This window comes from Crinia signifera, chromosome 3, assembly GCF_055691185.1.
Source record: "Crinia signifera chromosome 3, ASM5569118v1, whole genome shotgun sequence".
Lineage (NCBI taxonomy): Eukaryota > Metazoa > Chordata > Amphibia > Anura > Myobatrachidae > Crinia > Crinia signifera.
The window spans coordinates 263,334,790-263,349,842 of record NC_139219.1 but is presented as its reverse complement, the minus strand read 5'-3'; the positions used below and the strand labels follow the sequence as shown (position 1 = coordinate 263,349,842).

At 43.6% G+C, this 15,053-nt stretch overlaps 1 protein-coding gene across 1 annotated transcript; it reads left to right on the top strand.

Annotated features, from left to right (window-relative positions):
* Positions 1-6,657: 6,657 nt before the first annotated feature.
* Positions 6,658-13,518, top strand: PAQR9 (progestin and adipoQ receptor family member 9). Its single transcript, XM_083177994.1, has one exon. It carries the CDS (start codon positions 7,127-7,129, stop codon positions 8,162-8,164), a length of 1,038 nt encoding a protein of 345 aa, XP_083034120.1. The 5' UTR covers positions 6,658-7,126; the 3' UTR covers positions 8,165-13,518.
* The last annotated feature ends 1,535 nt before the right edge of the window (positions 13,519-15,053 follow it).

Genomic DNA, 15,053 nt, shown 5'->3' with positions numbered 1-15,053 from the left:
AACCTCACCCACATATAGGTGAGCATAGCCCAGTGCAAACCTACATATGTAGCGCCGCTCATCCAGCGCCGGAGCTCACCAGACCTCCCCGCTGGCGATCGGACGCTACATCTGACTGGGACGCGCGAGCACCCCACACGCATGCGCGTCCCAGTTTCCCATCGGCGGGGGATGGGAACCCTGCCCATCTCCACTTCAGGGAGATGGGCAGGGTTAGGGTGGGGGAGCGTGGAGGGGACTGGCGGCGGGGCAAGCTCTGTTGTAAGGGGACGCACGCGCGTTTCATGCACGCACATCCTCTTCCGAAGTCTGGCGGGGGCTGGCGTGTGGCGAATCCACCGCCAGCCCCTGAAATGAAGAGTAGCGCTACATCTGTAGTCCTCATGGCCGTACCCTTCACTTGTAAGTGAAAACTGTCCAAAAAAGAAATAATTGCAGCTAAGGCTGAATAGCAGAAGTACCCAATGCATGTGGGATATTGGTATATAAACTCTAAACATCCAATGTTAGGAATGTGTAAGATTGCAGACTGCAAAACAGATGATCACATGGTACATATGTTCCCATGAACGAGCAGGCGCAAAAATGGATGGATGCAGACACATCTGTTTGTCATATTTATTGCATTTGATTGCAACACATGCACTAGTACAATATACATGAGCATAAGTTATAAACTCTTTGTCAAAAAAGATCAACTTTTTTTCTCTTATACATTGTCAATATTGACAAATAAGAGCATTTCCAAAGACAAAAGCTTCAGGAATAAATCTCTCAACCCTGGGATTGTCCCTAAAAATAAGAGGCAGTTAGCAATTATTACTATCTCCTATCATATTGTAGTCTCAGAAAATTTGGCCATTATGTGTTGAGCACCTTCTGCAAAAAAATAAAACTCTCAAAGTGTAATTCCTTGCTCCGGATTATACCAAGTTGTAGTGTTCATTCTAGCACCCGCCATATTTGAAAACCCATGCAGTTCCTCATCCCTGCCTGGGGTGTCACTGTCTGCTGTAGTGCTTCTAGCACAGTGTGGTCTGTATATCAGCACTAATATGCAAACCAGACTTGTGCTAGAAACACCACAGCAGACAGCGACACCCCAGGCAGGGAAGAGGAACTGCATGGGTTTTCAAATATGGCGGGTGCTAGAATGAACACTACCAAGTGCTTCTTCCAATTCATTCACATGAAACCAATAAATAACAACAATCTGTGCAGTCAATAACAATTTTACTACAGTTTTCTTGTGAGTCAAATTATGCATGGAAGAAAAGGGTTATAAATGTAATTTCTCCTATACCCCGTTCACACCTTTTCTTATGTGAAAGGGTCAACCGGGGTCAACACACTCCGGTCGACATACTCGGGTCTTCAGTATATCATTTTTTACCAGTTATTTATATAGTGCACACATATTCTGCATTGCTTTACAGAGAATATTTGAACATTCCCATCAGTCCCTGCCCCAGTGGAGCTTACAATCTATATTCCCTACCACATGTACACGCACACACAGACATTCTAGGGTTATATTTGTTGGGAGCCAATTAGCCTACCAGTATATTTTTGGATTGTGGGAGGAAACCGGAGTACCCGGAGGAAACCCACGCAAGTACGGGGAGAATATACAAACTCTGCACAGTTAGAGCCATAGTGGGAATCGAACCCATGACCTCAGCGCTGTGAGGTAGTTATGTAACCAATACACTGCCCGTGCTGCCCAATCAGAGTTGAAGACCCAGGAATGACAACTCAGGTTGACCCTTTCACACAAGAAAAAGTTGTGTGTTGAAAGGCAAATAAACTGGGTAGAACTGCTTGACCAAGTAATTTGCTTTCAGACTGGAACTGGCTAAATGACTCGGCATTCAGATGCCGGGTAAAAGCTGGAATTTTCAGACAATTCTGTCTGAACAGGGTATAAGGTAAACTCAGGTATGGGTATGTAACCCTCGGCAAAGGGTTAACGGAGAAGATTACCTTTTCTGTTCATACCTGTCTCGCTGAATATCGCAAAGGAAAGATCAGTTTATTGATTTTTGATTTCACACTTTATGCATTTCAGCAAGCATCACAATGTTAAACTTCCTGATAAAATTTCACTTTGTATAACGCCATGTCAGAATTGTGTTATGTAAAAATAAAATCCAGAAATCTGATGAAAAGAATGCAGGGACAGAGGGCGGGATGCTCTAACCTGCACCGCCAGTTACCACCCCCCTCCGCCGGCTACCGCAACAATACTAATCACATATGCTCTAACATATGCAATTAGAATAGCAGCGGGAAGCTCTTGCATAAGAGCTGCCTGTCGTGAAGCAGACGGTGGAGATTGATTGGGTCCCCAGCAGCACCCCCTCCCTTACCCAGCTGCTGCTGGAGGGCTCTGCCTCCTCCTCCCTGCACCAAAAAGAGAATGTACAGTGCAGGGAGGAGGAGGTCACTGGTCTGGGCAGCACAGCACTGTGCTGCCCGGTCACAAGTGAGGGGGGTTGGCGGGGGTCCGTGGGGCGGTCGGTGCGGGGCAGCGGGGGTTGGTGCGGGGCGGCGCTGGGTCGCATTAAGAAGCCCATAGGCTTCTATGGGGGATTACCAGCTTTTGCTGGCGATACCCCCGCAGTGAAAACCCAGCATGCTGGTTTTCCTGCATATCAAAATGCGGTAAAAAACAGATAACAGGGTTTTTACCGCATTTTTGCATTAGATCATCCCGCCCAGAGTACCTTCAGGAGCTTGAAAAGAGCGGTAATGTTATGCCTAGCTCTAGACTCCCAAAAGCATCTATTTGATTAAAATGTGTACATAGGTTTTATAATAGTCTGTATACATTATATTCCCGCTGATCTCACTGCAGACTTGTGTGAATACGAGATTATTCGCATTGTTAAGTAAGTATATGATTGAACATGTGCAGACCAAAAATAGGTTTTGTTTTTGGCGTTCCGAAGACAAAGCCTTCTAGATCTAAGCAAGAAAAGCGTATTAAATTTACTGTTCCTGAAAATTATTTCTGAATAGCTGTGATGGAAAAAATGAAAAATACATTGATCTAGAATTCTAGATAATGATCAGAACAATACTGAGATATTTCCTGAAGAGTCCATAGTCACATATACTCCGGAATACAAATCTTGAGCTTTCACTTAGGGCTATTCCACACGCTCCGGCTCCTGCCGGGCGCCGAAACCCCACACGGCCAGGAAGCCGTGCCGCACTAAGAAGTTTAGAATGGAGGGGATGGCCACAGCCTGGCCTGATTGGACACAATAGTGTCCATTGACAACTACTGTGCATGGCACGGCTTTTGGCCTTGCGGGATTTCGCAGCCTGGCAGGAGCCGGAGCGTGTGAAATAAGCCTTACTCTTGTAATACTCTTGCAGTCACTCTTTTCGGACAACATCCCGCCGTTCCACCCGAGGGCCACAGTGTGAATAGGATGTTAAGCTAGTAATTATTCTGAATAATTAGAGAGCGCACTGCATTGTTCACACAATGGTATTTATTAAAAAAATACAGTTAAAATATGCTCAAATCACTTAAAATAAATATAGGTAATATTGCACAATTTATTCCAAAAGTACCTGACAACAGTTTAAACTGTAATTAATGATGGTGTACTTATATACTTATGTCTAATTGCTCTTACCCACTTACTGGTAGATGGAATGTCCAATTATGAGCGGGGAGCCAATTTATAGTGGTATATGAAGATAATGTAGAGTTATCCTTTGGACGTAAAATAGTTTGTAATGTCAATAAATAAAGCTGTATTCTTATTGCAGAATGATGTGGTATTGTGTTGTATCCAAGTTGAATGGGGGTGAACGATAATACAAAGGGCTCAACTGGCGTGGAGCTGTGATTACCCCACCGCCGGGAGCACGTACTGGATGGCAAACAGTGTGGCTATGATGTAAAGGGGTAGCATCTCATCTACCAGCGTAGAGCTGAATAGGAAGCTGCTGGTTTATATGGGCTGCAGTTGGTGCAGTCCATAGAAGTCGGGAGTCACACCATCGTGACAGCAAACATGCTGGTAGCGGCAGCCAGCCCCCCTGCTAAATGTTAGTAGGGGCTGCCGCTGCTCACAATAACAAAAAAAAAAAATGTAGAAAACCTAAGCACTGTATAGATATTATTAGTGGTTTGTGTACAGGACACACAATATGGCACATTAAACATATAAGTTCCTCTTAGTTCTGGGCTCCACACAAAAATTATGACTTGGTGGGTTTTTCGTGGTGCTGCTTCTGCTGAAATGATGGTGCTAACTGTGATCCCAGTCCACTGAACGCATTTATCTACAATATCTTTAACAAAAGCTGATTTGGCGCAATTTCACTGATTCTGTGGGAGCTGCTGTTGTCAGAAATCGACAGAACTTGCAGATATCAGAAATAACTGCAAGCTCCTGGGGATATACTTGCAGGAACCCTGTAAAACAGATGTTTTTGTGGGATGTCACAAATATACTTGTACACATCGGCCCTAGGTACGTAAAGAATGCTATTACCCAAAGCTGTTCAAACATGTTCAGGTTTTAAAGGTGAAAAGACTCTTTCTGGAAATATGTAAGAAAAACGTACAGGTTTAAACACACTTGTGACCCCATATAAATTAAATAAGTAAACATAACGTACATAGAGGGCCATATGCACTAAGCTTCAAAAAGTGATAAAATAGAGAGTGAGAAAACAGTCAGTCAATCAGCTACTACCTGACATGTCACAGGCTGAGTTTGAAAAATGTCAGGCAGCAGATGATTGGCTGTTTGTTTATCACTGTCCAAGTTACCACTTTTTGAAGCTAAGTGCATGTGGCCCTTGTTAAGACTGCCTAACAATGTGGTCTGTAACCTGGAGGGGGGGGGAATCTACCCAATGGAGATAAAATGCTAAGAGAATAAATAAATAAAAAAGGTAATGAAATATTAGAATCGGCGTTCTATGAGGGTTGAACAAAATAGCACAGAACAAGGTGGCGAGTGAATTACCTGTATATAAAACCCATTATATTTTGTGGGTTGAAGAGTCTAAAAGGGGGGGGGGGGGGGTAGAGTGATTTTCTAAGTTGAAGGTTTAGCCTATGTTACTCTCAGTGGTGCTTTTCACCTATGGGCTGCAGCCCCTGTGCTCACTTAATTGAAGCTAGGTGCAGTCTATGAAACTGCCCTAGCTTCACTATGACTGGCAGTGACTTGCTATTGGAAGTCTGACCTGACAGTCACCCACAGTAAGACAGTCCCCTTTGGAGGGGTTTCCTTCCCCATGGACTGCCAGTCCGGGCTGCTAAGGGCAGAGAGCTGGCATGCTGAAGGAAGCTACTCCCTGCCTGGCCATGCAGCCCCATTTGGCTTCTATGGGCTGCAACAGATGCAGCCTATAGAAGCTAAGGCTATGCACATGTGCATTACCATCTGCACTGTACAGGCACGAAAAGTAGCAGTGATGAGCGACAGAGGCGGTTTTCCAGCAGCACGACTAGCGGCAGCCCCCTCCTTCAATGAGGTAGGAGCTGCCCACTGGTTACTGCTATATTTGTGTCTACAGTTAATATGCTAATTAAGCTTCAATTCTAGGCTTTTTCTTTACATGTTTGTGCAATTTGCAAAGTGAGATACTGTATATAGAAGGTGCTGTCAGAATGCTTGCTATTATAGGTGGACGTCTGCCAAACATGCTACAGTATGTGACCCCACATAGCTGCTGATGAAATATAACTCCCAACATATGCTGCAGATAAGGGATTAACTGAATTTACAAACCATAGGGAACGCAAGAGCTTTTTTTTATCCATCAAGATCACTTCTAAAATGGCTGTGCTACATCGTGTTAGACGTTATTTTGCAGACAGGTGCTTTACCAAAGATTATATAATTTTTTAATAACAGAACCTAAGTCATCTACAATAAAACCACAATTAGTGGAAGACAACTGACGGCTACAAAGAACAGAGTATACTTTGCACTGATAAAATGAATGTAGTGTTGCATATGGAAACCCAGATTTAGCAATGATTACATAACACTATTTGTACTTCTGCGCCCCTGTAAAGGAATGATGCCCTAGGTAGTATCCTGCATTCTCAATCGTGGTATGCTCTACACAGAACATTGAAAAAATGGTTTTGTCTTTATACAGGGTATTAGATTGATGTCAACGAATGCTGCCTTGGCTTTTACATAATTAACCCCATGAGTTATCTGTGGCTTTGTTTGTAGGGCTTCCTGGCAGTCCATGGGTTAACAAGATACATGTGTATGAAGTACTGTAATATATTGTAGGAATGGATGTTAGTGCTGCTAGTCAACAGGCTACAAGGATTTGTAAAGTAATCAGACACAACCAAAATGTCTGCTCCATCTGTCCTAAGTGTGACCTTGAAAGGTGAAATATAATCCAGTGCAATAAGCTTGGCACAATAAGTGCTGCAGTAATGTCAGCGTGTACTGAATGACTGGAGCTAGTGCAATGGTTCCTCCATATGAATGAATAAATGAATGAATAAAGAGGGGTATAAGAAAAGCAGCATATTCCAAGCAGCAGCAGTTAAAGGGATATAAAAGAACTGTGTTCTCATCTCCCAGCTGGATAATGGGGACATGGCATATTGGGAGTGTAGGCATCAGCCCCCAGAGGATGGAGGAGGAGGAGGAGGAGGGAAGCGGATGAGGTGCAGGTACCAGGTCATGCCCGCATCTCTCCTTATCCCAGGTAACAGTATCAGCTCCATCCTCTGTGCAGGCTGCTCACACAATGCCCCCCACACATCAGCTGCCCGCAGTCCATTAACCCCTCCCGCACCGGAGCGCTGCCCACCCCCCTCAGCCATGCTCTGCTGCACCGTCACCTCGCACCTCCCAAGGTCAGCAACAGTCAGTGTGCAGCAGTAGCAGCGGCACGGGCTCTGCAGGGCTGCAGCACATCTCCCCTGATCAATAGGAGCTGTGCGATCCTATCCAGGGGATCAGAGTTACCGCGATGCTGGGCTGTGCATGACTGCAGCACTGATGCGCCAGGAGCAGAGCTCTGCAGGCAGCGCATACAGCAGGAGCACTGCAGAGCCGGTCACCCCGGAGAGCCAGCACCGCAGCCGCTGCAGCAGCAGCAAGAGCCGGGCAGCATGCCCCTACAGGCGTACCCCCGGGACCGGGACACGTCGTCCTCCCTCCTGCGCTGGGATGAGGTCCCTGACGACTTCGTGGAGTGCTTCATCCTGTCAGGCTACCGGCGGTTGCACCTGACCGCGCAGGAGTGCCTGGCCTCCATCTTCCAGCCCACCAACGAGACGCTGAACTTCTGGACGCACTTCATCCCGCTGGTGCTCTTCGCCAGCAAGTTCTGGCGGCTGTCCGGGGACCTGCCGGCGCAGCATCCGGCGCTGCTGCCGCTCTGGTGCTATGCCTCGGGCGTGCTGCTGACCTTCGCCATGAGCTGCGCTGCCCATGTGTTCTCCTGCCGCTCGCTGCGCCTGCGCGCCGCCTTCTTCTTCCTGGACTACGCTTCCATCAGCTACTATGGCTTCGCCAGCACCGTGGCGTACTCCTACTACCTGCTGCCCCGGCTCAGCCTCCTGGACCCGGCGGTGATGACCCCGTACCTGCAGAGCCTGGGCTGGCAGCGCCTGGATTACGGGATGCTGCTGGGGTTCTACAGCGAGCTGGTGCTGCCCGTGGCCTTCGCCCTGGCGGTGGCGTGCACGGTGGCATGCTGCAGGAGCCGCGCCGAGGACTGCACCTACCCCTTCGCCATCCGCACCTTCGTCTTCGCCATGCCCCTCAGCATGGCCTGCCCGGTCATGATCGAGAGCCTGCTGTTCGACCTGGCCGGGAGGAACCCCACGCTCTTCGTGCACTTCTACCGCAGGTACTTCTGGCTGCTGGTCGCCGCCTTCTTCAACGTCAGCAAGATCCCGGAGAGGATCCAGCCGGGGCTGTTCGACATCATAGGGCACAGCCACCAGCTCTTCCACATCTTCACCTTCCTCAGTATCTATGACCAGATGCACTATGTGGAACAGGGGCTAGAACAGTTCCTCAAGACCCCCCACACTTCCCCCACCCTGCAGGGAACAGTGGGGTACATGGTGCTACTGACGGTGTGCCTGGGCTTGGTTGTAAGAACCTATACAAAAGGACTGTCCAACAGCAAACAGGACTAATGGGCAATGCCAGGCTACCAGGGTGCAATCACACAGCAATCTGGGGGAGGCAGGGGTGCAGCTCATCCATTCAGCCCCAATTCTGCTCCTTCCAATGACTCAAATCCTAAGGAAGTTCTCTTTTTATATTGATTTGTGCTTAGTTTGGTGAGATGTACTAGGTTTCAAAAAGTGATAAAGTGGAGAGTGTTAACCAACCAATAAGCTCCTACCTGTCATTTTTTAAAAACCCAGACTGTGACATGACAGTTTGGAGCTACTTGGCTGTTTATCACTCTCCACTTTATCACCTTTTATAGCTTAGTACATCTGGCCCACTATTTGGTTGTGTTAGGAGGTAGCCATGCACATACCTACTCATGTTTTAAGCTCAACCTTGTGCTTTTAGCATTTTGAATCGCACATCCCATACCGTTTTTATTTAACGCCCATGGAGGAGGAATTGCAGGTGTCCATATTTAGGCTTTTATCTTCAGATGAATCACACAGTGCAATTCTCCCTTCCTCAGAGTGCACCAGTAGTGATTGCACCTTGGTATACTTGGTACAGTAGGTGCTAGAAGTGAACCATTCAAAGATGCATTTACTCCTCCTTCAAGCTGTTTAGTATATTGAACAGATATTAAAGATCTTTTAGTATTCTTATGCTCCCTAAAAAGTATTGTTGTGAATCTATTAACAGCGGTGTTCTGTTTGCGATTTAAGGCCTGGCGCAACGTTTGTGCGATATCCAAGCACATTCAACGCACTGATGCTGAAAGCTTAAAAAATAATCCAAAGAAGCATTGACCTCCTAGTTTCCAACAAACAATGGGGCAGATGTATTAAGCCTTAACAAGAGATAAATGTAAGGGTGATAAAGAGAGATAAACGTCCAGCCAATCAGCTCCTTACTGACGTTTTCAAACACAGCCTGTAACATGGCAGTTAGGAGGTGATTGGCTGGACGTTTATCTCTCTTTATCACCCTTGCATTTATCTCTTGTTAAGGTGGTAGAGACTAGATCCCCTTCAGTTTTGATTACAGGATGTGATGTTCAGTGATGGCGGATATTGTTAGATGCCCTTTATTTTATCTGTAATTCACGTAGGTGTAGGTTATTTTGTTTTATTTTAGCTGCACTGTACCCTCGCGGGCACGCTTTGGTCGCCACAGATTTATATCCCCCCTCCAGGTATACGTGGACCCAGGGCATGATGGGAAAATTGTCAAAACTGAAGGGGATCTAGACACTACCCATGATTTTTGAATACCTTTCAATGGAGCACGCCTTGAATGCAGTGACAAATTGAACATTTATCCTTAACATTTTCTTAGGTTTTCTTACTATATGTGCCCTTAAAGCACTCAAAATGTACAGGGAAATCCAGTGTCACATTCCTGTATCAAATAGAAAAACCCTGTGTCACATTCCTGCATCAGATTCATTTTATAGTAACTACTTCCTTGGATCCGATACAGACAAATCTGTTCATTAGTGTAGAAATACCACTGTCCTTTCTATCTATCTATCTATCTATCTATCTATCTATCTATCTATCTATCTATCTATCTATCTATATACCCACACACACCACCATCCTATTTTTATGCTCTAGAATCTAGTACATACAATTCGGAGATAAGGGGCTTAAACAAAATTCTTTCAAGTGTTGAATCTTATATGTTTTATTTGACAAGCATACTATACTAACAGAAATGAACCTGATAAGGCTGCGGTCTATTCTCTATTGCAGTGAATCCAAAGGTGAAATATAAGAATAACTCCATAAAATGCCTACTGTATATTTCCAGAGGAGTAAATGCATCTTTATCTGCTGTGTGCAATCTCTACGGGGCATTAATAGTCAAATTATATTAGGATATTGCAAATGAAAGTGTGGGACACAAACCAGTAACTTATTTTTATTTTTTTTCCTATGCTTGTATAATATAAAGCTTTGTCCTGGTTTTTTTGTTTTTTGGGTCATCTGCTCTGGGATTAGCTTTTCAATGTAAACAGTTTGACAGCTGCATTATCTGACTGCTAATGTTCTCTCTCTCTATACTGTGCAATACGTAGATGCCAGATTCAAAGAAGCAGTAGGGGCTGGAACAAGACAAGTCTTCAATTATGCCTGGCCTCTTGTTCTCATTCATAAATAGATGATCCTTGCTAGGCCAGCTGCTATCGCACAATGTGATCCTACTGTTAACCTTTACAGTGCTGGACAGAAAATGCAGTGTAACACTGTAGGGGACACTTATTTATTTTAAGCCTTCAAAATCTGCATGGAATTCTACACGCACTTAACACTTTCAGCACCAAAGGGCTGGGCATCACATTCCACTGCATTGCTGGCTTCTTTGCAGTGCAGAAGTCAGCTGTAATAGTTTTAACCCCCGTATGCCCAACACTGGCCTGTGCCTGGCACACATTTTGTCTGAATGTATTTTTGTTTGTTTCTTGTGTATTTTACTTGCAATATATCAATAAGGTGAGGTCGTGTGTCTGTTTTAAAAGTGTATATTGGGTTACAGTATACTGTAAATCCCGTCAGTACATCAGGAGTTAAACAAGCCATCATTTCCAATGTTATTGACTGATGATAATGATGATATATACAATGTAGTGTAACTAAAGTAGCAGGCCTGAGTTTTTAAATAATAATTATTTAATTTTTAATGTCTCACTTTCTTTTCATTTGTGACCATTTTGTGGCATTTTTTGTGTGTGTGTGTGTGTTTGTTTTGATCAATGAGAACTAATTCCTGGCATCCAATCAGATAATCCGTTTAGAATATGGTTAAGATGACAACAAACATGCAAAAAAGATGTCTAAACCAACCAATCCAGAATAGCAATAAATCAACACTGAGCATGTTGGTGCATGTGGCGATACAGTGACAACAATGTGTGATCATTGCACTATATTCTAGAGCGAATGTTTTTCAGGGTGGTCAGAAAACGCAGTCCTTTCAGGTTGACAGCTCTGAGTTCCGTTTTCATTGTGAGCTATCGCCTCATCTATTTCTCTTACAATCTCTATGTGCACCCAAGTTTATTTTTGTTAAAATACAAATGCAAATAGTTTATATATAGAGGATGCAAATAATACACACAAGTCAAAATCTCAAATGTATTTTGTCCTTCTGCACGCAGACCACACAGGGAAAAAGAAATAGATGTATGTTATCCTACTGCACACAGACCAGTGAAAAATAAATAGATGATCATTGGATTAAGAGGCATTTTAGGACACGCAGTTATTAACAGGACACTCAGTTATTAACAGGGATTGTGCCAGTGCCTTATAACGTCAATCGTTAAGCTCACACTGTGGAAGCTGGTCTTGTACTGATAATGCAGTAGATGTCCATTGTGGAACTGCAGAATGAATTATATAGCAGTCATCTCACCACTGCAGTGCCTTTGCTATGTAACATAATGTGGGGGGAGGGGGGTGTTTTAGCATGCTTTTATTCTGATGGAAAAACTGCTTGTATTACAGCCTACACCAGAGTATACAGATAACTGCTGACCTCCAAATGTGTGTGATCGGCAGAATCCCCGATCAATACTCGCTGGTGCAAAGGTTCATCTGCCCAAACAAAGAAGTGTCTGATGTTCATATTAAACCAAAAGCCATGCATTTGCTTAATGCAATTTCATTTTGCACTTAAAATTGATTTAACATTATGTTGCTGCAATATTATGGTGTCAACTGTGTCTTATATTTGAGCTGCTTTTACACAATACCAAATTATTGTTTGTTAAAGTAGTAAGGATATTGTCTAATTCATTGTGTGCTAAAATAGAAGAGGCACTTGTTATTATCATTCCATTCCTCATAGTTTACAGAGGTAGGGATCATCTTACTATTGTTTACTTTCCAATCTCTCTCGCTCTCCCTTTCTAACCCGCTTCCCCCCACATATATAGTCTAACACCCTGAGGGAGCCACTATAACAGAACCTAGAGGTGGTAGAGACAATTCCTGCTGTATCTTTAGGTGACTGTCACTATACGTGAAAGTCTGAGCATGGTAAATTATTCATTCACGGGCTCTCATTCATATATTGTGATAGTTACAAAATACAGGTCCTGGAAATTTCCAGCTTCTATCTTATAACAGGAAGCTGTCCAAACCTGGACATTTCAAACTACAGGTTGAGTATCCCTTACCCAAATATCTGTTATCCAAATTATTCGGAAAACTATAGTCTCCAAAATTTACTTTTATTTTTTGCTATTTTTTTTTTTTGCTAGTAACTGGCACTACTGGGGAAATAACATGTAACTGGCACTAAATATGTTCAAGGACATGATTGCTTGGCATTCAAATTCAGTGTCTGAGATTGTACACAAACTGTTTCATTTTTTAAAACCTTGTTTTATGCACAAATAAAATATATTTGTGTGTATTTCATGTGTTTGATGTGTTTATACAACATAAATGCAAGATACCTCATTCAAATATAAAAATATTCCAAAATACGAAATAATCCGTTATCCAAAATTCTTCTAGTCCAGAGCATCTTGGATAAGTGATACTCAACCTGTACTAGAATTGTTGGTAAATCTGTTTTTTTCCGCTGACTTCAAAATATGTCTTACATTGAAATAGATGCAAGATTAAATGTAACTTAAAGTAAGCAATTCAAGCATGTAATACCTGCAGCTTACTGTGTACCTTAGTAAATTAATAAAGTGGTGTATTTATCAAAGCTTAGGGGCAGATGTACTTAGCCTGGAGAAGTGATAAACTTAAAGGTAATCGCACTAGCCAATCAGCTCCTGGCAAGAGCTGATTGGCTGGTGCCTTATCACCTTCCACTTTGTCACTTCTCCAGGCCATCATACATCTGCCCCTAAATGAGAGATAGAACTGTTATACTACCAGCCAATCAACTTCTGCTTTACATTTAACAGGCTATGTTTAAAAATGACAGGAGCTGATTCTTTGTTACTTTATCTCTCACAATTTTATCTCTCCTCCAAGGATTGATAAATAACCCCCTAATTGTCCATGACAGGTCCATTTTGAACTTTTTTGTTGTTTTTGCTGTTGCATGTCTGTTATTGTGTCTCCAGAAAATGTATTCTTTTTCACCAATTACTATCTTTATTCACATCTGAGGTGGCTGGATATGTATGTTCTTGCTTGATACTGCAGAGGTCTGTAATATAGGAGGATGCTTTGGGAATATTGCTCTGACTGTATAGTGCATAGAAAATCTTCTGTATGTATTTGGAAAATGAATGCCACCTCGATTCATGTAGGTTCTTTTTATATAATTTTTTGCTGTTTGCTGATTTGTTTTGAAATGTACATTTTAGAATAGTTGGTTAAATTAAAGAGAATGCACAATGTTCAGGCCTCAGTCCATTAATTGCAAATTAGATCAATTATTGCTATTTTTGGCACATTCAGTTTATGAAAATGTTCAATTCAAATAAAAGTGGTACTGTACTGCAGTGGTCCTTAAGGCACACCATTGGTCCAGGTTTTATCACTTTCCCTGCTTATTTACAGATGGTATAATCAAGCTGTCTGAGGGTGAGATGTACCAAAAAGCGGCGGTACATCCTGCCGCCCATTGCGCAGATGCTCATCTCATATATACCAACATATGTGATGAGCAATGCAAAGGGCAGCTCTCACGCTAAGTGCTGCCCTTTGCCATCCCCGCCTCTGCCTGAACTTCGTTGTTTCTAATGGGGAAGACTATGCGCGTGAGGCAGAGAAGCTGGGGCATGCTTGGAGTGATCCGTGTTGAAGCCCATAGGCTTCTATAGGGTTAAGCCAGCTAGAGCTGGCATAAACCCTGCAGCGAAGCCCCCCCCCCCCATTTGAAAATGTGGTAAAAACCTGTTTTATTAGTATATCCCGTCCTGAGGTACAAATAATTTCATTTGTTCCTGACCCTGGATAAAACCTGGACTGTTGATGTGTCTTGAGGACCACTTCTGTACTGTATAAAGGAGTGTCCAGGTCTGGCTATATCACCTATTTTTGTTATGTTGTACCTGCAGTTTAGCACTGTGGTATTGGTACAGGTCAAGTCTCCCTTACCCGTATATTTTAAAAACCGAAACATTCTGAAAACTTTTTTAGAATATTTCCCCCCCTTACAGTCTCTTTTTTCATACTTACCTCGTCCGCCGGTGTCCACGGCGGCCTTCGGAATCCTCTTCAGTGGCAGCTCCGGTCCCAGGTGTGCAGAAGCACTGGTGACGTCACGGTGCGCTCGTACAATGCACCCCTGGGGCCGGAGATGCCGCTGAAGAGGATTCAGAAGGCCACCGTGGACATCGGAAGACCATCGGGCCACCGACGGGACCAGGAAAGTATGAAAAAAATAAAATATTCCAAAATCCGTAAAATCCTTTATCCAAAATGCTCCTGGTCCCGAGCATTTCGGATGATGGATACTCAACCTGTATATCTGTCTTGTAGGTGAGAAAAAGTTACCAAATCGCTGTTGCAGATCATTAAAAATTTTCAGCACCAAAGGACTGTCTTGGGTTTCAGCCTGTGCTGATGGTGGAACCAGATTAAGTCTAGTCAGGTGTCAAATTAGGTACCCACCAACTGCTCTTGTCAGTAATAATTATCTGCCCACGCTGTGCTGAAAGATCTCTGTTCTCCACGTAATGGAAGAGAGGTAAGTTATCTTCATTAAAGTGTTACACTGTGATATGTAAGAACCAGCTAATAAGGGGCTGACCCAAATGATCAGAGATAAGTAATGTACCTTATTGTGCCAACCCTCCTAAGTTGAAGGGTACTCAATTTCCAGGAAAGCCTTCAACTAAATAATGGTCATTTGAGTTCCCCTCAACTTGAATCCCCATTACTAGTTATTTGGATCCCTCTAGATAATTTGATGTATTCTCTATCTAGC